Source organism: Podarcis raffonei, chromosome 3 (assembly GCF_027172205.1).
Source record: "Podarcis raffonei isolate rPodRaf1 chromosome 3, rPodRaf1.pri, whole genome shotgun sequence".
Lineage (NCBI taxonomy): Eukaryota > Metazoa > Chordata > Lepidosauria > Squamata > Lacertidae > Podarcis > Podarcis raffonei.
This window is the reverse complement of record NC_070604.1, coordinates 96916745-96942484: the sequence shown is the minus strand read 5'-3', so window position 1 is coordinate 96942484 and position 25740 is coordinate 96916745. Positions and strand designations below refer to the sequence as shown.

Sequence of the window (25740 nt, the reverse complement as noted above, 5' to 3'; positions counted from 1 at the left end):
ATAGCTGTGCTCACCCACCCAATACTCACCTTGGGGAAATGTCTATTACAAGTTGACGTCTATTACTGGGGTAAGGCAAGTACTGTACATCATATTATACTTTTGTTGGTGTTACTAAAAAAAAAAAGTGTTAGCTACTGAATTGATAGCGTTGCCCATATTTACACCACCTGAAAATCTCATGTTCAATTTAGAACTAAATGGCAAAGCCTGCATATTGTTACCCTGTGTGTTTTAATCAGCTACAGAGTGCTTGATGTTGACTTACAAGGAACTCTGAGGAATAAACAAAAACAAAGCCATTTCTCTCCTGTCTCAGTGCTGATTGATTATCAAATGAACTTATGGTATACCATCCAATTAGTGAACATGCATCAGTTCCTCAGATAACAAATGAGTCTGGCCAGCCACTAAGAGAGATCTCAAGACTTTCAAATGACAGCAGAGCATAAGTAATTAAAGATAGCAACTGCAGATGCATAGGCACTAATACACAGGAAATATCTTGGTCATTACTGCCAGTAAAAAAATAATAATGTGTAAATGAGCAGTCCATAGCAACAGCAGGCTAAGAAAGCCTTTTTAGAAAAATATACCCAGCCTGATTCTCTAAATACTATACTATGTGGTACAAGATGGTTCCCATTTGTTGAGGTCTGCCAAAGAGGTTCCAAGATGAGGTGGTGGCATCTGGAGGGAGGATATTTTGAGGGGTGGTGTGTCATTTATGGACCCCCCCCTCCATGAGGAGCCTGCTTGCATATTAATGTTTATATTGTTAATTATGCTGGGAACCAATTGGTTGAAGGGCAGCACACACATTCATTAAATAATGAAACAAACTGACTCCATCTAGAAGGAAAAGTGTTCTGAGATGCAAAACAAACACCTGTTATGTCCCAATAACTACAGGTTACTCTCTCATTTGTATACGGACACTGAAGTTGATGACTCTTGACACAAATATCGTATCATTGTTTTTTCTCTTCTTTTGTTCCACTGCCCCTCCCCTTCAACCTTTGCTGAGCACTCTGTCAAATAGAGTTGTCAGAATAGATTACAGAAACCCTGGAGGGGCAAACATCATAATTTCTTAAGGAGCTCCAAGTAGCCAGTTTTGGGGGCTATGTTAGGTAGCTGGTGAGGACTCTTTTGCCCACAAGACATTTTCTGTCTGGGGTTGGTAATAATATTTGTATGCTTTTATTTAGCTGTATAGGCTGGTGTCTGCTTGCTGTGCTCAGTGTTTAGATTTCAGTGGTTGCATTTTATTGCTGTATTTTATTGCTTTATCGTTTACCACCCAGAGAACCCACAGGACTGGTTTGGAAAAATACATAACTGAATAAATAAATATCTCTCCTCCCCCCAAACGCCTTAGAGAAAGTGTGAGATAATAGAGTATGATTTTGCCCTAGACATGTATATTGGCTTATATCTTACCAATATCAAACTCATTCTCCAAATGTTGATCCTTGCATAGCCAAAATAGCATCACCAACACAGTAATTCTAGGGAAACCCCAAGGTTTGCAGAAGAACAAAAAACCTTTAGAAAAGCAAACCAAGGAAGGGAAGAACCCCCAAACAGTCAAATGAGAACTGAGCATGCTCGGTGGCCACAGAATACTAGCTGACTGCTACAAGGAAAATAACAGGTGGTGCTGGAGAAATGGAACTGAATGAACTATCCTGGAAGGTGATATGGCTGGCTGGCACCCTTAATAGGAACACTCCTAATTTCAACAGTTAGTTGTGGGTTCCACCTGAAGCTATATCTATAAGCAATGTCTGTTTCTATAGTTTATTTATTAAAAGACTTATACACCACTTTTCACATTATGTATGAAAGCAGTGGACAACTATACAATCAACCACACCAAAATACACATTTAATAAATGAGATTCAGCGCCGAGGGCCTTCTGGCAGTTCCCTCACTGTGAGAAGTGAGGTTACAGGGAACCAGGCAGAGGGCCTTCTCAGTGGTGGCGCCTGCCCTGTGGAACACCCTCCCATCAGATGTCAAGGCAGCCCTGTTTAGGGAAGTTTTTAATGTTTAATGCTGTATTGTGTTTTTAATATTCGATTGGGAGCGGCCCAGAGTAGCTGGGGAAACCCAGCCAGATGGGCGGGGTATAAATAATAAATTATCTTATTAACTTAGATACCACAAAGTAGTAAACTAAATACATAAATAAAAAGGGAATCACTGCATGGAAGAATTAAGGTCCAGTAAAGGCTTGGGAGAACAAAAACAAAAAAGGTTTTTAATTCCCTGCAAAAATACATCACTGAAGATGCTTGCAGGCTCTCTGGTGGGAGGAGACTGCTCCATACTATAGGTGCCATTTTAAGAATGTGGTTATTTCTAGATAGACCAAAGCAGGCCATGGAACCATCAAAGATCTTAATAAATGAGCAGGTTCGTATGAAAGAAGGCATTATTTCAAATAATCTTAAAAGCCAGAAGTAAAACCTTCAACTGGATTAGGTAGCATGTTGGCAACCACAAAAGAGGTGCTGCATTATAGGATGATCCTTTGAGGAGCCCAGTAGCCGAATTCCACACTATATTATATATAGTCAGAAAAGTACTCTCACACGTATGACTTCATTTTGCAGTGGGAATTTTGTAATGGAAAGGTCAAAAGTGTTTCCCAAGTACATGGCATTTCAAAGTGGTATCTTGCTGGGCATGGAAAGCAGTATGCTGGCTTTGGTCCAATTCACCAGGGCTCTTTTTCTGTTACGACTAATTCCCAATTGCTTTAGTGCAAAAGTTTACATAAGAAGCACAGTGAATGTTGTTCTCAAGTAAAGTTCAAGAAGAGAGAGGTTTCCATCAAAGCTTCTGAAATTTGATTTTATTTCAGGTATTGTAGTTAATTTCTTTTTTTAAAAAAATGAAGTAAATAGATTTAGGCTGTCAGTTTTTAGTCACACTGTGCCATCAGCTTGTAACAACTGATGCAGCCAATGTGGCGGATGTAACAGTAAATTTTATTACTTACTGGTAATTGAATTGAGCGGGTTTACCTTTGAATAGATTTCATCCAGCATGATATCTGACATGCTGCATGGGATTAAATATTTGGTCTATACATTAAAAACACATTGGAGACACAGTGAGTCAATCCTGTATAAGTCCCGTGTAACCAACATTTTTATAGAAACAATAAACTTCACTTAACACCCCCCCCAATAGAGATTGACTCTATTTCACAGTTCTTAAATAAAAATCCACACATCAGCATTCTAGTAGTAGTGAAAAAGAATAGTGTCAAAAACACACTGAGCTGTGTGATGTGTCTTGAGATATAAACAAGCACCACCACAACCTGAGCAGACTGAACAGTGGAGCCAAGGAGTGAAAAAGGGTGACACCTCCTGTTAGCCTCTGAAATTGGCCCCTAAGAATCATAGTACGGTCACGTTAGCAAAGGTGGGCACTGCTGCATGTTCTCAACCTTATGTGATACACAGCCCTGGTCTCTAGTCTGTTCTTAACTTCTACCATTTCTCATGAGCATAATATTGATGTATCAAACACAGGCTTAAAGGTAAAGGTAAAGAGACCCCTGACCATTAGGTCCAGTCGTGGCCGACTCTGGGGCTGTGGCGCTCATCTCGCCTTATTGGCCGAGGGAGCTGGCGTACAGCTTCCGGCTCATGTGGCCAGCATGACTAAGCCACTTTTGGTAAACCAGAGCAGCGAACAGAAACGCCGTTCACCTTCCCACCAGAGCGGTACCTACCGTATTTTTCGCCCTATAGGACTCACCGTCCCATAAGGTGCACCTAGTTTTTTGGGGGGAAATAAAGGGAAAAAAATTATTCCCCCCCCCCCAGGCGCGGGGCTGCGGCGGGGGAGGCCCGAGCTTCCCCCGACCCCAGCCCCCAAACAGGCAGCTCTCTGCAAGCCGTGGGAGCCCAGCGCTCCCGCTGCTTGCGGAGAGGTCCGCGAAGCCTGGAGAGCGAGAGGGGTCGTTGCGCACCGACCCCTCTTGCTCTCCAGGCTTCAGCGAAAGCCTGCATTCGCCCCATAGGACGCACACACATTTCCCCTTCATTTTTGGAGGGGAAAAAGTGCGTCCTATAGGGCGAAAAATACGGTATTTATCTACTTGCACTTTGACGTGCTTTCGAACTGCTAGGTTGGCAGGAGCAGGGACCGAGCAACGGGAGCTCACCCTGTCGCAGGGATTCAAACCGCTGACCTTCTGATCGGCAAGTCCTGGGCTCTGTGGTTTAACCCACAGCACCACCCGCGCCAAAGGCCAATTATCTCATAATGTGCAAATCCAGAAAAGTTTGCCTTCAGAATTTATTATTCTGATTTTTAATGCTACTGGTAGCAAATGGAAAGTGTGAAGACTACCCTCGAGTACTCGGTTTTTCTAAAGATTATGACTAATTCTTTCATTTTTATTTACTTTCAGAAAGACATTGTCTAAATTCAGATGTAATGGGAAAGTACGGTTTCCTGCTATGAGAATGAACTGGGATACGCTTGCTCCACTTTCCATTCTTCTCTTTTTTCACACTGGGAAAAGGAGATAAAGACTTCCGCTTTTAATTTTAAACTAACCACAGTTCCCCATAATCAATCTGTGCTTTCATATTATGGCTTGTTCACACTAACCATAGTTTAAACAGTTCCTGTGTTTGGATGTCATGGGGAACTTTGGTTCATTTAAAATCATTTCACTACATGGTGGCAAAAACAATAGCATCACGCTAAATGGTATTGTGAGTCAGCCCTAACAATGGTTTTCTATTCCAGCTGGCCAAGTATGCTGAACAGTGCAGTCTGTTTGAAAAGAACTCATATTCAAGTATGTTTTTTCATGTTCATCTAACACTTCCATTAAGGTTTTCGTAATACAATTTTGTAGTATGAAACAAATTAGGTGTTCCACACAGATGAAGCCCTATCCAGTTCTGAATAAAAAAGGCAAATCCTGTATCTCTTAGTGAAGCAAAATCCACTGAATTAGTCAGGATTTTTTCCGGAGTAAGACTAAAGGCAGCAGGCTTTGGCTCACATGATCATAGCGTCTGCCAAAGCAACCACACACCGTATGAGGTTTATTCTTAGTAAGTATAATCCAATAAGAATATGTCTGTAGGTGTGTGATAGGCCTAATTTTTTCTGCCGTCTCTGTCAGCCCATATTCTTTCTGGAACAGCAGTTGAGGGGAAACTGATTATGTGCAGTAAAAAGTGTGAGTTTCACTTTCTAAACTGAAAATCAAATTATTTTTCACTGCAAACTGCACCTTAAAACAACTGCTCAACACACAGCATTCTTTATTGGGACAGTTTGATATCGATTTCACTGGATAAGAGCAGAAATTTATGGCACACACTGAGACCCGGATACATCTCTGATAGAAGATGAGCACAAACAAACCTCAAAAATAAAGTAGAACAACAAACAAAAGAAAACAGTTTTGTTCTATTGTGACACACCTGTAATTTTAATTCGAATAGCTAGTTCTGATCCTAAAACCCTAAATGGTTTGTGTCCTGGGTGCTTAAAGGAATGTCTTTTCCTGAATATTTCCCCTTACGATCATGACAACTCCTGGAGATTCAGCACATTGCTTTTCTAGGACTTTTTCCACAGTGGCACCGCCCTTTAGAACTCCTCCTCTAAGGAATACCATCTGGCCAGTTCGTTCCAGACTTTTAGGCGATTAGTGTTTCAAGAAGGTATTTGTATTAGAGGGAAATAAGTAGTGCTGGCTCTATTTAGTTCTGCTTCCAATTTCTAGTTCTCTTATACTGGATTTGTACTTTGCTGCAGCATTACAACAAACCCCAGAGCATTTTCAGGAGTAGGTCCCACGCTTGGTGATGATCACACCGACTGACTGTTGTGCATGAACTGGACTGCAGTTCTCAGCATTGTTTGGGAAGATAAATTGCTTTGCTTTGTTTTTGTTATTTCTACAAAAAGCAAATGTATCTCCTGGCGTTCTGAAATCCGAGCAGCACTCAGGTCAGCTCACAACTATTTAAACAAGTACTTAAGACGCAATCCACCTTACCTTCTTTCAGCATGCCAACTTTTAGACACTTCATAAAACGACAGGCTTGGCAGGACTTGCGTCTGCGTTTTGTAATTTCACATTCATTTGTTGCTGGGCAGCTGTATTCTATGTTACCTGTGGCGTTCAGGGTGAAGAAAAAAGAGAGGAAACCATTAAGGATTATTAGCGATCAAGTTCTCGTCATGGAAGCTTAGATATTACCAAAAAAGTGTCATTATTGCTAAAGGTGTACTTTGTTTTTTTATTCCCCTAACACCAATCTCTAGATGACATACAGAAAAATTTAAAGCATAATATATAAAAAAGGCATGAATAATTAACACAACCAAAACCAAACTGACCTCCGAAAAGAAAACATTAATATTAGCAGCTTCTGAAAGAAGCCACCACATCATATAAGCCATAGCATTCAGTTCAGCATATTACATCAGATGCTTATGAGAAGAGAATCATTTTAACTAGGAGCCAAAAAAAAAAATTTTTCCCCTCAAAGCAACTTGCAACCAAAGATATAAGAAGAGTTGGTGCCAAGCAGGCCTCACTAGAGAGTGTTCCATGGGGGGGGAGGCACAACAACAACAATAACAACAACAACAACAACAACATGAATAATAACAGAGTTAAACAAAATAATGCTCTGTTTCCTGGAGGCATCACATAGGCCAGTGTAGGAAAGAGATACTAGGCTTGATGGATCTAGCAGGATTCTTTTACTTAACTTGCCCAATGTAATATTTGTAGTATAAACTCAGCTGTTTGCTGTATTTGTACATGACCTGAAATTCACAGTTACACTCATAATGATGCTGTTTGTGATGTTAGTACTTCAGGGGAAGAATAAAAACGTCTCTCCTCATCAGCGCTGCCCCATCTCGCTTTAAAGGTATTTTGTTACTTTCTAACCCTTTCCCCCTGTGATTAAGTGCATTAGTATCTTAATGAAAATGCATTCTGTTTATTGCTCTCTTGGGAAGTGGGAGGTCATCACACCAAATACATAAATTGTCATCAGAGACAGTCCAGGCATAATTGCAATTTTGCTGCTCCATGTTTGCTGCACTCAGAGTCCACGGAAGTCCCCTGAAACATGCACAGATTCTCGTAATTAGCATAGAGTCTGCCTGGGACCACAGCAGTGATGAAATATTTCAGAGTTAATCACACTTTGTAAACACTGATTTATATTGACTACCTTTCTCCAGACTGATGTCTCCTCATTAAATATCACATTAGCGGATTGCAGGATTGTACAAAGATTCAAATGCTTTGCAACTGCTAACTCAACAAAGAATAATACTATGCATGCCACTGATGCTGCAAAATAGTTATATATTTGTGGTAAGAGAGCCCCACATGCCATAAAATTTAAATGCTCAGCAGAAACAGTGCACTAAATTAGTATTTTAACTCAACACATATTGGGGTGGGGCTGGGAATTGAAATTTTTTTGCACCATCTTATCTGGTCTGTGTAAGTCAGCCGAATCCACTATAGAAGTGGAATACACAGCCGCCTGGAGGAGCACAACAATTCAATGAATATGCCAGAAGAGGATGAAGGGATGAAAAGCTTCTTGCATCTTGATACACGTAGCCCCACCACTACCACCACACTGTTGGATCCTGTGGTTATTGGGAGGGTGGGAGAACACACTTTTCACATACGAATTATAACTGAATGGTACACTGGAAGTTAAAGCAAGGCTGTAATTCTAAATCTACTTCCTTGAACATTAAATCCATCAAAATCAATAGGGTATACTTTAGAGAAAACATGTTAAGGATCCTATATAATGTGGAATATACTCCCCCCCCCCAGCAATCTAACATGTGGGGCAAAGCTTTCCTTTCCCCAAATATGAACTTCACTGTTTTGTCTGCCTCCAGCAGATTTTGTGGTTCCATCATGTGAAACACTGCACATACGTTTAGGTTACTGTGCAGCTTATGGCATGCCTGACTCAAGATGAAATCAAGTACCCACAATCCTGAGCATATAATCTAGCATATATTGAAAGGACCAAGCTAAATATGGTTTTCACTGGAACTACAACATGCAGAGAGGGAGGATTTAATCCTTTCCTACCCTGCCATGATCCTGATCAAAATCAGGTTAACACTTCATGTTAATTCTTATAAAAACCTTGGCATGGCTGATAAAGGTATGCTTGATGTCATATCTAGTTTGGCCCTAGGTTTATATGAAAAACCAGTCGTTAACAGAGTGTGTTTACATAGGGTGAGTGTAGCCATTTTTTTTCAAGTCAGGGAACAATCCTGCTTTGCCTATTTTGGCATGTGATACTGTCTCAAGCACATTTTCACACAACAACAAAATGCGCCTTTGAACTTCTCTCTATTGTGTGCATGTGCAACTGTTGCTAATGAAGAATAAATAGTGCCACAGAGCTATTTTTAAATTAAACATCTGTTCTAAGCAACATATATTTTACATTCACATTACAGGCACAGGAAAATCAAGAAGTGCCCAGTTAGAAATTCAACTGTTTTGATGTATATCAACAGGTGGTAGCAACAATGAACACGGCATAAAAGATTAGATGCAGCCTGAAGTTCCAGCTGAATATCAGGTGCCAGCCATTTCCTAAACTTCCCTGAGCCAGAAGATGTATGGAGGTGATTATGTATTGGTATCAGGGAGAAGAAACCAACTTCATATTTGACTAGTATGTAAGTGGTATTTCTATTTGTGCTGATGCTTGGCCAAAAGCCACATGGTGGGCTGGGCTCCATTCCCCATTTTCTGGTATAATGTAACCATTTCACATAGTGCAATTCTCACTTACATTTCTGTTTTGTCAACCCATGTGGATCCCAGTTTTTTTATTTATTTATTATTTTTTACAAAGATGCATCTCACAGGCCAATGCAAGAAAAACAAAACTCAACAAATTAACCCACAGTGGCCTGTAGTCTGGACTTCTAGGGAACTGGGGGGGACAGATCAATGTTTTTATTTTTCTAATTGGTGTTTTAAATGAATATTTTAGGCTGTCTGTTGAAAACAGCTTGGAGGTCTTTTGTCCAAGTAAGTAATATATACATTTAGAACACATTTAGAATCTGGGACGCGGGTGGCGCTGTGGGTAAAACCTCAGTGCCTAGGACTTGCCGATCATATGGTCGGCGGTTCAAATCCCCGCGGCGGGGTGAGCTCCCATCGTTCAGTCCCAGCTCCTGCCAACCTAGCAGTTCGAAAGCACCCTTAAGTGCAAGTAGATAAATAGGTACCGCTTTATAGCGGGAAGGTAACAGCGTTTCCGTGTGCTGCGCTGGTGCTGGCTCGCCAGCTGCAGCTTCGTCACGCTGGCCACGTGACCCGGAAGTGTCTTTGGACGGCGCCGGCTCACGGCCTCTAGAGCGAGATGAGCACGCAACCCTAGAGTTGGACACGACTGGCCCGTACAGGCAGGGGTACCTTTACCTTTTTACATTTAGAATTTAATAAATATGAATTGCTACCACAATGTCACTGTAGAAAACTGATCCTTCCAAACAGGGGTAAAATAAAACTAGCATGATGAATGCATTCTTAAATATCTGGTTCTGTTGATCTATACTGAACTACTATTCCAAATTTTCCAACATTTCCCAATTATGACCAGTTTTTAAAAGCTTTAAGCATGGATCAAGGCTCCATTGTTTCATAGATGCTGAAGTAGATTATCTGCTAACATAGGTCCATGCCTGCACAAATAAAATGCGCTTGAGAGTCCTATTTCATTTTTTGTACTTGTCTTAAAAATGAAAAAGAATGTTATACTAAAATTGTGCTGTCCCATGCATCCATTACACTATTACATAGATTTAAATAAGAGTTCAAATTTCATGTACCCTGAATATCTAAGGTTTCTTTTATTGTCTTGTTCTTCTTTAGTTTATTACAAACTGTAGAACAGGGATGGCTAACCTGTGGTCCTCAGGATTTTTGTTAGGCTATAACACCCACCATCCCCAGCTACTGGTTATGCTGGCCTTGGCTGAGGATAGCTGGTAATCAGACAAGTATCTGGAGGCTCACAAGTTAATCAGCCCTGCTATAGAGACATCAAAACGTCTTTGAAGAACTTCCAGAAAACCTGCCTATAAGTTTTCTCTCCATAGATATGTAGACTAAGATGTATACAAATGTTACAGGCTGTCAAGAAGAACAATACACTCTTTTTGGCACCTACTAATGTTTCTGTCTGGACAAATCTATCCAAATATGTAGAATGTTGGCATGTGCTTTAATCTAGTTTTTAGCTTACTGTTGATTTTAATTAATTTTTGAACATTTTAAATAGCTGCTTCTAGCTGGGTTTGTTTTTTTTAATGATAATTTCATTGTTTTATTCCTCTTGTAAGCTACTTTGAGGTGGGGGTTTTTTGCAATCAGGCGTTATATAAATTTTATGACATAAATAAAAATAAATATTTCCGTAACTAGACACACTAAATGAGGGCAAACCTGTACATGGTGCAAACTTGAATGAACCTACCTTACACAAGGAACAAAATCAGCTGGGCAGCTTAAGGCTTTTACTAGAGCTGACAAGAATGATAGAGCAGTTTATAATCTCTTCTGGCTGACTTTCAGAGAGCCCTGCACGCTGGTTACTTATTTTAAAAAGTCTTTTGTGCAATTAGTTTGGAGGCGATATAATTTTTTCACTGACAATTTTATACTCTTGCATCTAGCTGACTGAGAGAATAACAGAGTGCCAGGGCACAATTTGTATCTTCCTTTCAGTGGCACGATGGACTTTTACAGTTTGGCACTTAAGAGGTGAATAATGTAGTGTTACATCTTACAATAACAATATATTCACTAAGACAAAGCCCTGTGTTGTGAAAATGCAATGCGATCTGTGTCAGATTAGAGTTTCTGTTCTTGCTCCACATACCCAGGAATGCTTATTTTTAGTGTTTTTGTGAAATTTCAAGCAATGGTTTTATTTTCTTAAGAGGGACAAAGGAAAATGACATATGGTTCTACAAATGAAATTAGTCCCTATTAAAAACTGGACACACACAAAATCAAAGAAGGGGAGGCAAACTTGAGTTGATGATGCTTGAGTTGTGACACTGTGGGTAGGTGACATCTGGGTCTAAAAATTAGAAATCATGTTCTGGATGGGATTGCACTCTTCCATAAACAGCAGGTGCATAGTCTGAGGGTGCTCTGAGGGAAGTAAACAGCCAATGGGTGTTCCAAGACTTTGTAGAGTGGAAGGTAAGTTCTAAATACAGAAAGTTTTTGGTCTGTTCAAGGACATGACCACTGAAAGTTTAAGTTAAGTCTCCAGCAATGGAGGTGGTGAAAATGAATTATGGTATATGTAAAAATTCCATGTTGGTTTTCTGACATGCTTTTTTTTAAAGGCTTTTGCAATGAAGAATGGAACCTGGGTACAAGTTCAACTTAAACCAGGTTGTTAGGAAGAAAGCAGCCTTGAAAGAGAGTGACTAAGGTGAAAGCGTTTATGAGCAATGTATCAAAATATAAGTACAATGGTACCTTGGAAGTCGAACGGAATCCATTCCAGAAGTCCGTTCAACTTCCAAAACCAAGGCGTGCATTCCGATTGGCTGCAGGAAGCTCATGCAGCCAATCGGAAGCTGCAGAAGCCCCGTCGGATGTTCGAGTTTGAAAGAACGTTCCCAAACCAGAACACTCACTTGCGTGAGGGTTTGTGCCGTTCACGAGCCAAAACAGACGAGTACCAAGGCGTACGGGATCCAAGGTACAACTGTGTGAAACACTGTTTAGAGAAGAATAAGGGGAGAATGTGATAACACTTTTCAAATATCTAAAGGGCCATCGCACAGAGGAAGCTAAAGACTTGTTTTCTGATGCCCCAGAAGCCAGGGCTACAGTTAAGTTACAGGAGGGTAGATTTTAGTTAAACATTACCAGAATGTCAAGAGTAATTAGACAATGAAACTAAATACCTAGTGGGGTAGTGTGATTTCCCTCACCTAAGGTGTTGATGCAAAGGCTGGATAACCAACTGCTGGGGCTGCTGTAAGCTTTTCACCGATGACATTTTATTTATTGACTAAGACTACAGATGCATGGCTTCTGATCTGAGTTCTGCAGGCCAGCTGTGCATGTAACAAAATCAAAGTTCAAAGCAGTCACAGCTCTAATAATAATAATGGCACTGACCAGGGCTACTGTCTTCTGTGCTATTAATAAGCCATGCTTCTTCTTTCCAATGTTTCTCATTGGCTTTAAAGGGCCAGGCACAAGCTACACTCTTGTGCTATTGCCCAGTAATCAGAGAGGCCTTTCTGCATGACCAAACAAAGTATGTTCCAGCCAAATTTTATTCTTTGGCCGATATCCATGCAAGTTGATCCAGCACTCATAGCACGGTACTCCTTCTCTATGTATAGTGTGTAGAGATGTGTGCTATAGACATGAGGACAGCAGAAAAATACCAAAGAAAATTAAACTTATGAGACAGATTTGGCGATCTCAAACGCTAGAAAAAAATTGTGCTGGACAAGCAATGCAGCCATTTGCCTTTGTATAAACAAGGTAGCAGGCAACCGCTGGAGAAATAATGTGGGCATAACATAGACTCCTGCACAATCAGATTACTCTGTGCAATCACAACAGCAATAATAGGTTCAATATACACAGGAAGACTATCCTTGTGGCTTGTACAAAATATCACATAAGGTTCCTTCAGGATCAGACCAATCTAGTCCACCAGCCTGCCTCCAACACTGGCTTAGCCAGATCCCTCCAGAAAGCTCATAAGCAGGGCACGATGGCAACAGCCTTTTCCTGCTCTGCGACCTTCAGCAACTGGGATATAGGAGAATACTGCATCCTAAGCTCATTGTTGTTGTTTAGTCACAACTGGGATACAGGAGAATACTGCATCCTAAGCTTGTTGTTGTTGTTGTTTAGTCATGTCCGACTCTTCGTGACCCCATGGACCAGAGCACGCCAGGCACTCCTGTCTTCCACTGCCTCCTACAGTTTGGTCAAACTCATGCTGGTAGCTTCAAGAACACTGTCCAACCATCTCGTCCTCTGTCGTCCCCTTCTCCTTGGGCCCTCAATCTGTCCCAAAGTCAGGGTCTTTTCCAGGGAGTCTTCTCTTCTCATGAGGTGGCCAAAGTACTGGAGCCTCAGCTTCATGATCTGTCCTTCCAGTGAGCACTCAGGGCTGATTTCCTTAAGAATGGATAGGTTTGATCTTCTTGCAGTCCATGGGACTCTCAAGAGTCTCCTCCAGCACCATAATTCAAAAACAACAATAAGCTTGGGACCAAGTAATTAGCGGATTGCCTTCCCAATATAGGCAAATGCAGTCAGTGAGATTGGAAGAGACTCCAGGGGATGAACCGTGACTCACAGATTGCCATCTAGTGGCAATATAGAAGTGGGCCTTCTTTGTTCTCTAGAATGTTGTCACCCCCTACTGTTCGGGAGGCTCCATCCACAGCATGTCTCAGCTACTTTCTAAAAAAAATAAATGTATCTTTTTTTCTGAGAATTTCCTGACTATCAACTGCTGGCTTGTACTGGTTATTATTTTCAGTATTTTACAGTCCAGGTGTTGTCCTTTAGTTATGATGACTTTATTTGCTGGTTATTTATATTATCTGTATATAAAGATAAAAGAGCTCTTTTAGACCTCTTGGCTCTTTGGTCTTTTCGAGTCTTTGACTCATCACTGTAAGTCAGCTCAATATATTTATATATAGTAAGCCATCTATAGTAAGTTGACGAAACAAATAAATAAATGATGGATGTCCCAGCTTGTTAGCCAACATGTACGCATTAGACCTATCTTCCATAAATTTTCTGATGCCTGTTTAATGTTACCTAAGGATAAGTTTAGTCGTGTGGCATCTTATGGCAGTAATTCCATCAGTTAAATTATACATTGTGGAAGTATTTTCTTTTGTCTGTCCTGAATCTACTGCCAACAATTTCACCAGTGACCCTCATATTCTAGCATTATGAAGCTAGAGGGCAACATATATCCCCATGTTATTACTAATCTAACAAAACAAACAATGGCAAGAATGGGGAACCTCCAGATCATGGTCCAAATATGGAACACAAGTCTTCGGAATCTGGAACTTGGAGATCTCCAGGTGTCTGGCTGCAGAGTTCTGCTGAAGAACTCTTTTCCTTCCATTCCTCTTTAGTCCTTAGCTCTGCCCATCAGTGGTATACAGGCATTGATCACTTTCCGCAGGAAATGCAGATTTCAAGGGGCAGGGAGGACTTCTCACACCTGCTCTATGCTGTCTCTCTCCAACCCTAAACCAGTAATCTAAATTAAACACTTCAAATGCTTTCCCCTATTTCCATATGGAATGTGCCCCTATTATTGAATCATTCTGGCCATCATTTTCCAGCATGATTTCCATCTCCATTATATCCTTTTTGTTGGGCTATCAAAAGTGTATACAGTACACTTCATAAGTAAGTACACTTATTTGTTTTATTTATTTATTTATATGTATTTATTTGCTTGGCTTTTTCTTAGGTTTGTTTTTGGCAGAGTTTGTGGCCCCTTTATTTACCCATCTGACCAAGGCTTTTAAAGCGCAGCTTTCTTACCTTTTATATCTTTCCCTGCTCTTTTACCTCTATCTGTTAAGGTAAAGGGACCCCTGACCATTAGGTCCAGTCGTGACCGACTCTGGGGTTGCGGTGCTCATCTCGCTTTATTGGCCGAGGGAGCCGGTGTACAGCTTCTGGATCATGTGGCCAGCATGACTAAGCCGCTTCTGGCGAACCAGAGCAGCACACGGAAATGCCGTTTACCTTCCCGCTGGAGCGTTACCTATTTATCTACTTGCACTTTGAACTGCTAGGTTGGCAGGAGCAGGGACTGAGTATGGGAGCTCACCTGGTCACGGGGATTCGAACCGCCAACCTTCTGATCAGCAAGTCCTAGGCTCTGTGGTTTAACCCACAGTGCCACCCACATCCCCCTCTATCTGTTGGTCTGATGTAATTTTGCCCTAAGGCACAACCATATCCCATCTGCAAGACTTTGAATCTAGTTAGATGAGTGACTTGCAGTACAGTGCTCTCCATGCATTTACTTCCCAAGAGTAAATCCCACTTACTTCAATGAGGCTTACTCCCAGATAAGTGGAATAAGGCAGAAGCCATAGTTGTTTTGTGCACCCACATAATAGCAATCCTGAAAACTTAAAAGTTTGAGTAGAAGAGAACTACTTCAGTGTTCAGTTGGGTAATCAATTTCAAGCAATAGCGTGAGGCAGGTGAAATAGATCCATCATTGCCTGCTTGAAACATTCTTGGAAGGAAATGCTGATACAAAGACTTTACTTATATAAGGAAGGTGAATGATTTAATCAGGTAATGATGGATTCAGGTGACACTGTGTCAGGTTCACTGCAGGTATGCCATCTTTGCACTGAAGCCAAGGTCCATGTAATTTGGTAAGCCAAGGCCTCTATTATTTAAAAACCACTCTCTTAGGGCTACGTAAAAATGCTTATAGGATCAAACAACTCAATTAGTTATTTTTTAGATCGTCTGGATTTGCTAAGGATGGCATTAGCTCAGAGTTAGGTAAACACACACCTTGGAAGGTGCTGAATTTGTGTGGAGCCAGGAAGTAAACGTTACAGTTTTCATTTCAAAAGAACGCTTATCTGAATTTACATAACTAGTCCTATCTTTGTTTACTACCCTCCCAAATGAAGATATATCATATTTATCATACAGTGTTCATAGGTTTGTAGATCAAATTGGTTCTGCAGCAGATAAAAATGGCACCATTCATAGAAGATCTAACTATTCAACTCCAGAGAACAAAGCAACCAGTAACAACTGTTTCAACACAGGCCAGACATACTCCCCACCGCACCCCATGATTACTGAAAGGAACAGTGAGTCTAAGTCTGTCCATTAATTTTTGTGAAATTTGCCAACACTATTTGTTCACTTATCAGTTTATCTCTGGAATAAACTGCTGCAATCACTAGTGGACCTTGAAAACCTTCCAAGTTTTATCACAATAGACTCACTTCTAATTTGGTGCTGCTGAGTTAGGGCATATTACTTATAAGTCTGCTGGTGTCCATGGATAAAGTTCTTTAGCATTCACTAGATTCAGGGGGGCATCTACACAGCATTATTGTATCTAAAGATGTAACAAAACAAAATAAAGTTGCTTGGTTTGTTAGCAAATAATGAAACTCCAGTTCCCCTATTCCTTGGGAAATATTCTATATTTTATAATGGAGTTGTACAAGAATCAGTCACTGGCTTATCATCTTTAACATTTGATAGGGGTCAAACTCTCTTGGGGTACTTCCCACACTAGTTAATATTGTGAGACCTAGAATAAAATTCTTGCCAATTTCACAAAATGTGTTTTTCCAGATTCCCTGACCACTGGTCCTGTTAGCTAGGGATGATGGGAGTTGTAGTCCCAAAACAGCTGGAGGGCTCAGTTTGGGGAGGCCTGGTCTAATGCTACTGCATGTACATACTCTTAAGAGCATGTTGGGGTTTTTTCAAGAAAAAAAAATCTCCCGTCTTGGAGCAACAGCAGCAATAGTGGTAATAGATTAAAAGAGTTGATAGGTGAAGTTCTCCCAACCACCAGCATTGATTCTTCTTCTTCAAGGAGTAAGTATGTATGTGTGGTACAGTTTTTAAGGCAAAAGAGAAAATGTGAATTAAAAGCATGCAAACAGAAGTGAATGGCAAAGATTTTGGCTGGGCAGGTAAACTGCTGCCCACCTCTTCTTCCCTCCTAGCCCAGAAGCAGGACTCCACTGGCTTATGGATCAGCTACTCACCCTTAGGCTGAGATCCCACCTGGCAGAGGTGCCCAGAGGGCATATAAGGCAAACTGAGCTTTGCCCTAAGTAGGCACTGGGTTATGGGTGGGGAAATTGACTGGATGGTTTGCTCAGAGAAGATAGGAACTGTGATCAAGGTATTGAGGGTGAAAGTCTATGCTATAGATACCAGAGCAGATGGAGAATTGACTGTATGGAGTTTTGCTATGTTCTTTGTGCAGGAGCATACCAGCTAATGCCACAGAATTTTATAGCAGCTAAGGAAACCTTTTACAAACTTAGGAATGCAGCAAGGAGCTAAATCACTTATACCTACGGGATGTAAACATCATAACAATAGGGGCTCCCACAGAGCTTATGCTTTGAATGCAAAAAGGTACCAGGTTCAATACAGCTCCTGATATTGCCAGATAGAGCTATGAAAGACTTCTATTTGAAACTGGAGTGCAGAAAACACAGAGCTGATAGACTACTGATGTGACTTATAAGACATCTTCTTAGGTTCTGCCTAATGTCAGCCCTGGACAACCACTAACCTCTGCTTAATCCTTCCTTACATGAGAATAGCAGTGACAGGCTCTAGCACCTATACAATCTCTAGGTACAACACTGCCATTGTACTGTCTTCAGCTTGAAAGATGCCTTCACCGGTTGAGACAACAGAGATAAATAAACTCCATCTCCCCTGGCTACATCTATGATATTGGTCAAAGGCTCATATTGTCATTTCCTATATAATATCTCTTCCACCCATCCTCACCCTCTCTCACATACACACAAATTTGCCAGTCCAGTCAACTGTTACTATAATTCACAGAATGAGGGGAAAGACAACAAAACCCCTACTGTGGCACTTTAGAGAAGGGCTTGGAGACCTCTGGCCCCACAGGGAACTCATTCATGCAACTGATGCCTACAAAAAGCAGCTTTCAGCTTTACTACCCACCAGCTGATAAGCAGCAAAGCCAAAGCCTCAGGCTTTAAAGTATTGCACAGGGCACAAAGCGCCTGAATGGTGCTTTGAAGTCCCAATGTCAAGACTTCAAAGTACCCAGTCATTTGATGTCACTGTGATGTCAGCTGAATGATAGGTGGGCAGCCTGACCCACCTGTTAAATTTAGATGGCAATGCTAGGATCCAATAGGAATCTGGCCTGCAAAGCCAAAAAGGTTGCCTACCCAAATATTAGTAAGATGCACATCAAAGGGTGGGGATATATGTGGAAGTGTGGCCTAGGGAATTGCAAGTCCCTGCATTCTCATGAGAGTTTGGCATGGGTTTAAGTTTACTTGTGAAGAAAGTCAAACTTATGCAGAAAGTGTCCCTGCTTCCCTTATTCACTCAGTTGTTTCTCTAAACAAAACCTGCAGCTACACATGACCACATTCTTTTCCACGCCTGGTATTCAAGGTAATATTCATCCCTTGTCTGCAGCCTCTCCAAACACAGATGCCTGGCTCCCCGTTTCCTTCACCCATGCCATTCAGCAAATTGATTAAACGTGTTTTGTTACTATTACAATTCATTGTGATGCTGTTTTTTCTATCCCCTTCCAAATGTCAATGGCACGGGAATAGTGGTTTCCTGACAGCTGGGCCAGATGCCCCAACACAGCTGAGGAGTTTTGTCTAAGCTGAGGGCTGGCCAGTTGCTAGGCAACTTTTGATCTAGCAACACGGAAAGCACTTCAATTATAACCATGCAAATAGTTGTCAGAAGGAGGAGACTGGTTTAATTGTTGCCAATAGGGCAGGTGGACTGAAGCCTGCATTTGCAGGTAGTCCTGCTGTGGGACCTTTCCTTGTAGCTACTATAAATAATAGTGTTGGGAGGGGTGTTGTTACAGGTGAAAACTAACGCAGACAGAGCAAACTCAGGCTATTACCCTGGCAGTAAGGCTTCTAACTCTGGAATCCAACACCTCCTATTTTGGGGATAAGGAGCACTATATTGGTTTAGGTTTAGTTTTTAATACAAATAGAAACAAAGCCAATAAAGGAGAATATGCCTTAAATCAGCTCCAACTTTACCACCTTGTGCTTCAAAATTTGTGGCATGCTTCTAATGCAAAAGACAAGGCAGTGATTGGGAATCTGAGTGTGACCTTCCAGATACTATTGGACTCCCACTTTCCATCCCAGTCAACATGGCCAAGGATTGGGGATGATGGGAATTGTATTTCACCAACATCTCGAGGGCCGCTGGTTACCCATCCCTGAGATAATGCATGGAATACTGCTCTGAAAAGCTTCTTGACTTTCGGAGGTGGGTAAGACCAGGCACGCCTGGAAGAAGCGGACCATTTGGATCCCTTCCAGTCGGGATTCAGGCCTCATCATGGGACTGAAACTGCCTTGGTCGCACTGGTTGATGATCTCCGGCGGGCTAGGGACAAAGGTGAGAGCTGTTTCCTAGTTCTACTGGATCTCTCAGCGGCGTTTGATACAATCGACCATAACATCCTTCTGGACCGTCTTGAGGGGCTGGGAGCTGGGGGCACTGTCATACAGTGGTTCCGCTCCTTCCTCCTGGGCCGTGTTCAGAAAGTGGTGGTGGGGGATGAGTGTTCAGACCCCTGGGCTCTCACTTGTGGGGTGCCTCAGGGTTCTGTCCTCTCCCCCATGCTTTTCAACATCTACATGGAGCCGCTGGGAGAGATCATCAGGGGATTTGGGCTGGGTGTTCATCAGTATGCGGATGATACCCAGCTCTACCTCTCTTTCAAATCAGAACCAGTGAAGGCAGTGAAGGTCCTGTGTGAGTGCCTGGAGGCGGTTGGAGGTTGGATGGCGGCTAACAGATCGAGGTTGAATCCTGACAAGACAGAAGTACTGTTCTTGGGGGACAGAAGGCAGGCAGGTGTGGAGGATTCCCTGGTCCTGAATGGGGTAACTGTGCCCCTGAAGGACCAGGTGCGCAGCCTGGGAGTCATTTTGGACTCACAGCTGTCCATGGAGGCACAGGTCAAATCTGTGTCCAGGGCAGCTGTTTACCAGCTCCATCTGGTATGCAGGCTGAGACCCTACCTGCCCATGGACTGCCTCGCCAGAGTGGTGCATGCTCTGATTATCTCCCGCTTGGATTACTGCAATGAGCTCTACATGGGGCTACCTTTGAAGGTGACCCGGAAACTACAACTAATCCAGAACACGGCAGCTAGACTGGTGACTGGGAGCGTCCGCAGAGACCACATAACACCGGTCTTGAAAGACCTACATTGGCTCCCAGTACGTTTCCGAGCACAATTCAAAGTGTTGGTGCTGACCTTTAAAGCCCTAAACGGCCTTGGTCCAGTATATCTGAAGGAGCGTCTCCACCTCCATCGTTCTACCCGGACATTGAGGTCCAGCGCTGAGGGCCTTCTGGCAGTTCCCTCACTGCAAGAAGCTAAGTTACAGGGAACCAGGCAGAGGGCCTTCTCGGTAGTGGCGCCTTCCCTGTGGAACACCCTCCCACCAGATGTCAAAGAGAACAACAACTACCAGGCATTTAGAAGACATCTGAAGGCAGCCCTGTTTAGGGAAGCTTTTAATGTTTGATGTATTTTAATATTCTTTTGGAAGCCGCCCAGAGTGGCTGGGGAAGCCCAGCCATATGGGCGGGGTATAAATAATAAATTATTATTATTATTATTATTATTATTATTATTATTATTATTAAGACAGGAGGGTGGGAGAAGCAATTGCAATATATCTTTGCCTACCCTTTCACTGTCAAAATAAAGAAAAGTAGAGAGAATTAAATCAGGCAGTCCTCACTCCTATAAAGTTGCCTCCAGGTTCCACTGGAACATGGTATTAGGATGACTGGACACAATAAAATGTAACAAAACAACTTCAGGAATAAAAAAGAGCAGGAAGGGGGAGTTGTGCTTCTTTGGACCAGAGAAATGTAGTCAAGCACTGACCTTGAATTGTCCTCTTGAAGAAAGCCTTGCAGGCCTCACACGAAGCCACCCCATAGTGGTACCCTGATGCAATATCACCACACACCAAACACAGTCTTTTGGGCATTGAGTTCAGCATGTATTCACACTTGGTTTGTGAATCTTCAGCAATGGTACTGGAGCAGTCATCATATCGTTTCCTGACAGGACCGTTACCCCCAAGACCTGGGGCAGAAGGATAGAGTGGTGGTGAATCTAGCCCATTCTGATGTCCATTCATGGTTGAACTGTAGCTCCCACTGGCGTCAGAGGAGCCACCAGGGCTGTGGTGATTGATGCTGTCCGTCAAGGAGGCGGGGCTCGATGGTTCCGTCTTGATATATGACGAACAGCTAGAATCAATGTGTCGATCCTTGCTTGACATTCTGCAGAGAAGCCTGAATTGTAAAGAGAGAGAGAGAGAAGTTTCTGTGCATTAAAGACAATGCTCTTTAAAGGCAGCACTGCAAGGGCTAAGGACCGCACATCATTCATTCATTAGTCAATACCTCTTGTTCTACATGAAGGTAATCAGCATAAGGGCATGACAGAGCTTTATCAAAGCCTTAGACAGGCAGTAAACAAAAACTTTAAAGAGACTGGATCCAGTTTATTCTTTGCTCTCTACTTCCCCCTTGCCAATTTTCCTTAAATCAACTCTCTAAATTCTAAACTGTCATCAAAGGTGACAATGAATTCAGCACCAGGCTATTCCTAGAGCTTACCTCCCCACCCACCCACTCACTCACATCACTTGCAGTAACATACTAACAAAGGGAGCTAAAACTTTATATATATATTTGATGAGCCAAATATTTTCCTCAGTAATTACTGTTCGTCAGCATGTTTCATTAAACCATAACTGCATCCGCTATTGATTGAACTTTAAGAATCAGAGAGTAAATCATTTTTAGGAAGATTTTATACATACAGCTATTTAGTAATGGGTCATCTCAGTTTTCCAACAAATAATTAAGGTTTGACTCCTGTTTCACAAAATCTAAGTGGGATGGGATGATTCATCAGCTATAGCTGCAATTACATTTTACGTATTATCTTAAGACTAGCCAATAACTGTGTAAGCACCCCATACACCTGCAAGTTCATATGAGGTAAGTACCGTATTTTTTGCACCATAACACTCACTTTTTTCTTCCTAAAAAGTAAGGGGAAATGTCTGTGCGTGTTATAGAGAGAATGCCTACGGGTGGCATGCCTACGGATTTTCCTCCTCTAAAAACTACGTGCGTGTTATGGTCAGGTGCGTGTTATAGAGCGAAAAATATGGTAGGTTGTGGGGTTTGTTTGTATTTTTAATCTTTTGTTGGAAGTCGCCTAGAGTGGCTGGGGAAACCCAGCCAGATGGGTGGGGAATAAATAATAAATTATTATTATCGTATGTTTGTTTTTAATGGCGGAAATAGAGAGAAGTTGTACTTGCTAAAATATTTGATACTGTACCTAAAAGGGAACAGACATTTGAACTTGTGGATTGTCTCCCTGTCAAAGGAGTAAAAATTGCTCACTTTTTTCAAGTATGGTATGCAGCAAAATTACAATGTAATACTACGTGGTCTGCAACTGAAGAGACAAAGATGCGATGACAATTAGCATGTTAAGTAGACTCTTTTAAATTCTTCCAGGAATTCACTAAATGCCATTTCACCCATTAAGAAAAAGCTTGAGTGTAGTCATAGCTCCCTTACTAGTGTACCAATTTGATGCCTAAATCTAAGAGATAAAGTGTGAAAGAGTCCCTAGAAACAAGGGGCAACAGACTTCACAATATTTCCTAAGTAGTTACCAAACTTAAAAAGGTTTTATCTGATTAACTTTTTGATTTCAGTATGTTAAATGCTAATCAATTAACATATGCACATTTACACATTGTAATATCACAGCAAGGCCTTTTTATGATTATGAATGAAGATACTGAGATCTGGTCAGAAGAGTTTTCTTCTTCTTAAGAGTGTTCAGTTGAATTTGGGAAGGGAACAGAACTGTGACTGTTTTTAGCTGGCAGTGCTTTGGTTCTGTCCTCTCATTTAGCCAGCAGTCTTCCACTGTTATTTTCATCACAAACTTTTGCTAGTTTCAATAGAGTCAAGGGTTATGCTTAATTTGCCCTCCATGGAAGCAGCCCTGAAATCTTTTCCCAAGGCGCAGCTGAGGCGGGGATGAGTATGCTCTGTCCCAAGTCTCACATTGCTTTGCTCAAACATTTCGAAACACAAGTAAGAAGTTAAATATTGCTTGTGATTTTCCTAATAAACTGGCATTTTATTTTTATTTTTTTAAAGCTCCAATTGGTTACTCATAGGCACCAAGTTTGCTCATCCATGTTGTTGGATTAGAAGCTCACATCCCCTCTCACACTTGAGCAGTTCTCCCTTGTTCTTGTGGTTTAGAGAAGGTAGGAAACAGCAGGAATGTCCCATGCTGTTTATTAATGTCTTCAACCTAAAACTAAATGAAAAGAGATGCCACCTGCCAGACGACTCAGGGGCAGGGACAGGGCAAGCATAAACAGAGACTGACTAGTAAGACAAACCAACATTTAGAAACTGGACATTCACACAGATCAATTTTAAAATTGTGCTTAAATAAAATAAAAATGCAGCTTAAATCCACAGAAAACATAAAACATTACATAGTTAGATCATCATATTGAAATTACATATATACTGCATCTGATCCCCAAACGGGAATAAGTTGTAGATGCACATGTACTTTTAACATGTTTATAAAACACAAGCATAGGTAAACTTAGAGTCTGTCTATTTGATTTGATTTTTTAACAAGCAGGACAACTGAGATCAATGCAACCAAAATAGATGGTTGGAGTAGATAGCGACCAAAGCTGGAATTTTGGGGGGCAAATAACTTCTGTATCAAAACTCTAATTAATCTTTGCAAAGGAGGGAAGTCACAATTCTCAAAAGGACTTTATTCAACATAAGCCCACTGAGATTTGGAGTAAGATTATTTATTATATTATCTGCCTCACTCTTTCTGATGCTTAGAACAGTTAACTATTTTAAGAAAATATAAGCATAAAACAAATATATGCATTTCAAGTTATAGAATACTTTTTTAAAAATAATCTCTATCTATGTAACTCTTAGAGTCAAACTTAGAGTCCTGTCAGCTAGGGATGATGGGAGCTGTAGTCCCAAAACAGCTGGAGGACCAAGTTTGGCCATCACTGACATATGGTGATAAACTTACAGTTCCATGAATCATTTTTAAAAAATGTAGCTGTGGAGGTTCCCATGCAGGATTGGGACTGCAGTGAGAGGGAACAAAATTTAAATGTTTTCCCTGCTGCAGCAGCTTTGACAGTTGTCCCTCCAAGCTACTATTGGCATTGGAAAGCATCCATTGGTGCCAATGGGAGCGTTCCTCTCATTGCCATAGAAGCTTTTGAGAGTAGAGTAATTCTTGTTGGAACCACAGCAAGGGTGAAGAGGCAAATTTCCAATACTCATATGTTGTGGTGCCACTCTTGCCCAAAGAAACCTGCAGCTGCTATTTGCCTTTTTAAAAAAAAGGTTCATGGAACTACAAGTTTAGCATCAGTTTTACCCTTTGCCACCAGAAGCAAGGACTCTAGAACACATAAAGGCTTAAACTTTGATGGAGATTCTCTGGGAGAACGTAGTTCCAGAGGTGAGTGGCAGCCACAGACAATATTTCTTTACATGCCCTTGTAGTTTGAAACTGGAGCACTTATAGTAGACAGACTTCCCACCCTCTGTCCCCAAGTGGATTGACAACTAAAAGAACTTGGACAAAATAAATCACAGCTGACAATGTAAATATATTGAGAATTCTGTTACTAGTCAAAATAAAAGTTTGCCTTGAAGATCTAAAAGCCATTAGACAAATATCTGAGTGACTATTACTATTATTATTACAATGATAAAGATAAGTAAAATAATTATAGTAGCCTATAAGACAGAAAGCTTTTAAAAACAACAACAACAACCTGTGCTTCTTAGAACTAGACAGAAAGGGTAGGAGGGGACCCTGTCTTTTCTTCTGCATCTGCTGCCTTGTATTTTCAATTGTTAATGGATGTCATAATTAATAAATAGCTCTCTTGACTCTCACCTTCCACTCCTGGCTAAGCACTTTTCTCAAGTCCACATTTGAAAGAAAGTGGATCAGTGCTGACTTACGGCAACTCTATGAATTCCTTTTAATTTAGAGTACTTATACCACTGCTCAACTTATTAGCTTATAATTACTGGACAGCTCTCACATACATTATGATCTGTGACTGAAATGAGAAGTTATATGGGTAGTAAAACATGGCCTTTTCCCCCACATGCCACCAGCCCCATATCCCAACATATATTTTATTTAACTGTGAGAGAATTGTTTGAAAATTTAATCATATTCTACCAATAACAAACAGATAAATAACTATATGGCTTTTAGAAGACACCTGAAGGCAGTCCTGTACAGGGAAGTTTTTAATGGCTGATGTTTTATTGTGTTTTTAATATTTTGTTGGGAGCCGCACAGAGAGGCTCGGGCAACCCACTCAGATGGGTGGCATATCAATATGATGATGATGATGATCCAATGAAATAAGATATCAGGGTTATAACTGCTGCAGACTGTAGTTATTTCTTAGCCATGCAGTACTTGGTGATTAGGCCACAGTGAGAGTTTGCCAGAAAGTTGTTCTCTTTAACTATCGTTTCAATGAAATATTTGATCAAGTTGCAGCTGATTCTGGCACCACCCATACAATGTCACAGATGTGCTTCCCCCTTCTTGCTATAACTCCTCTCTGTTGTGATTTCACAAAAAGTTATTGAAGTACAGCTTGCAGAATTACCTTTAATTTACAACTGTGGTTTTGCAACTCCAGTAAATTGCACACTGATTAACTTCCCAAATACATACTGGTACCTGTTTACTTTT

General features: G+C 41.3%; 1 protein-coding gene across 13 annotated transcripts in view; it reads right to left on the bottom strand.

Annotated features, from left to right (window-relative positions):
• The window catches only part of ESRRG (estrogen related receptor gamma), a 484515-nt gene that overhangs the window by 130508 nt on the left and 328267 nt on the right, over window positions 1-25740 (bottom strand). For all 13 annotated transcript variants that reach the window (XM_053383169.1, XM_053383167.1, XM_053383178.1 and 10 more), the window contains 2 exons: window positions 20788-21203; window positions 6054-6170 (listed from right to left, as the gene is read on the bottom strand). In XM_053383169.1, coding sequence (XP_053239144.1) covers window positions 6054-6170; window positions 20788-21203 — 533 coding nt within the window. The remainder of the gene's footprint in view (window positions 1-6053; window positions 6171-20787; window positions 21204-25740) is intronic.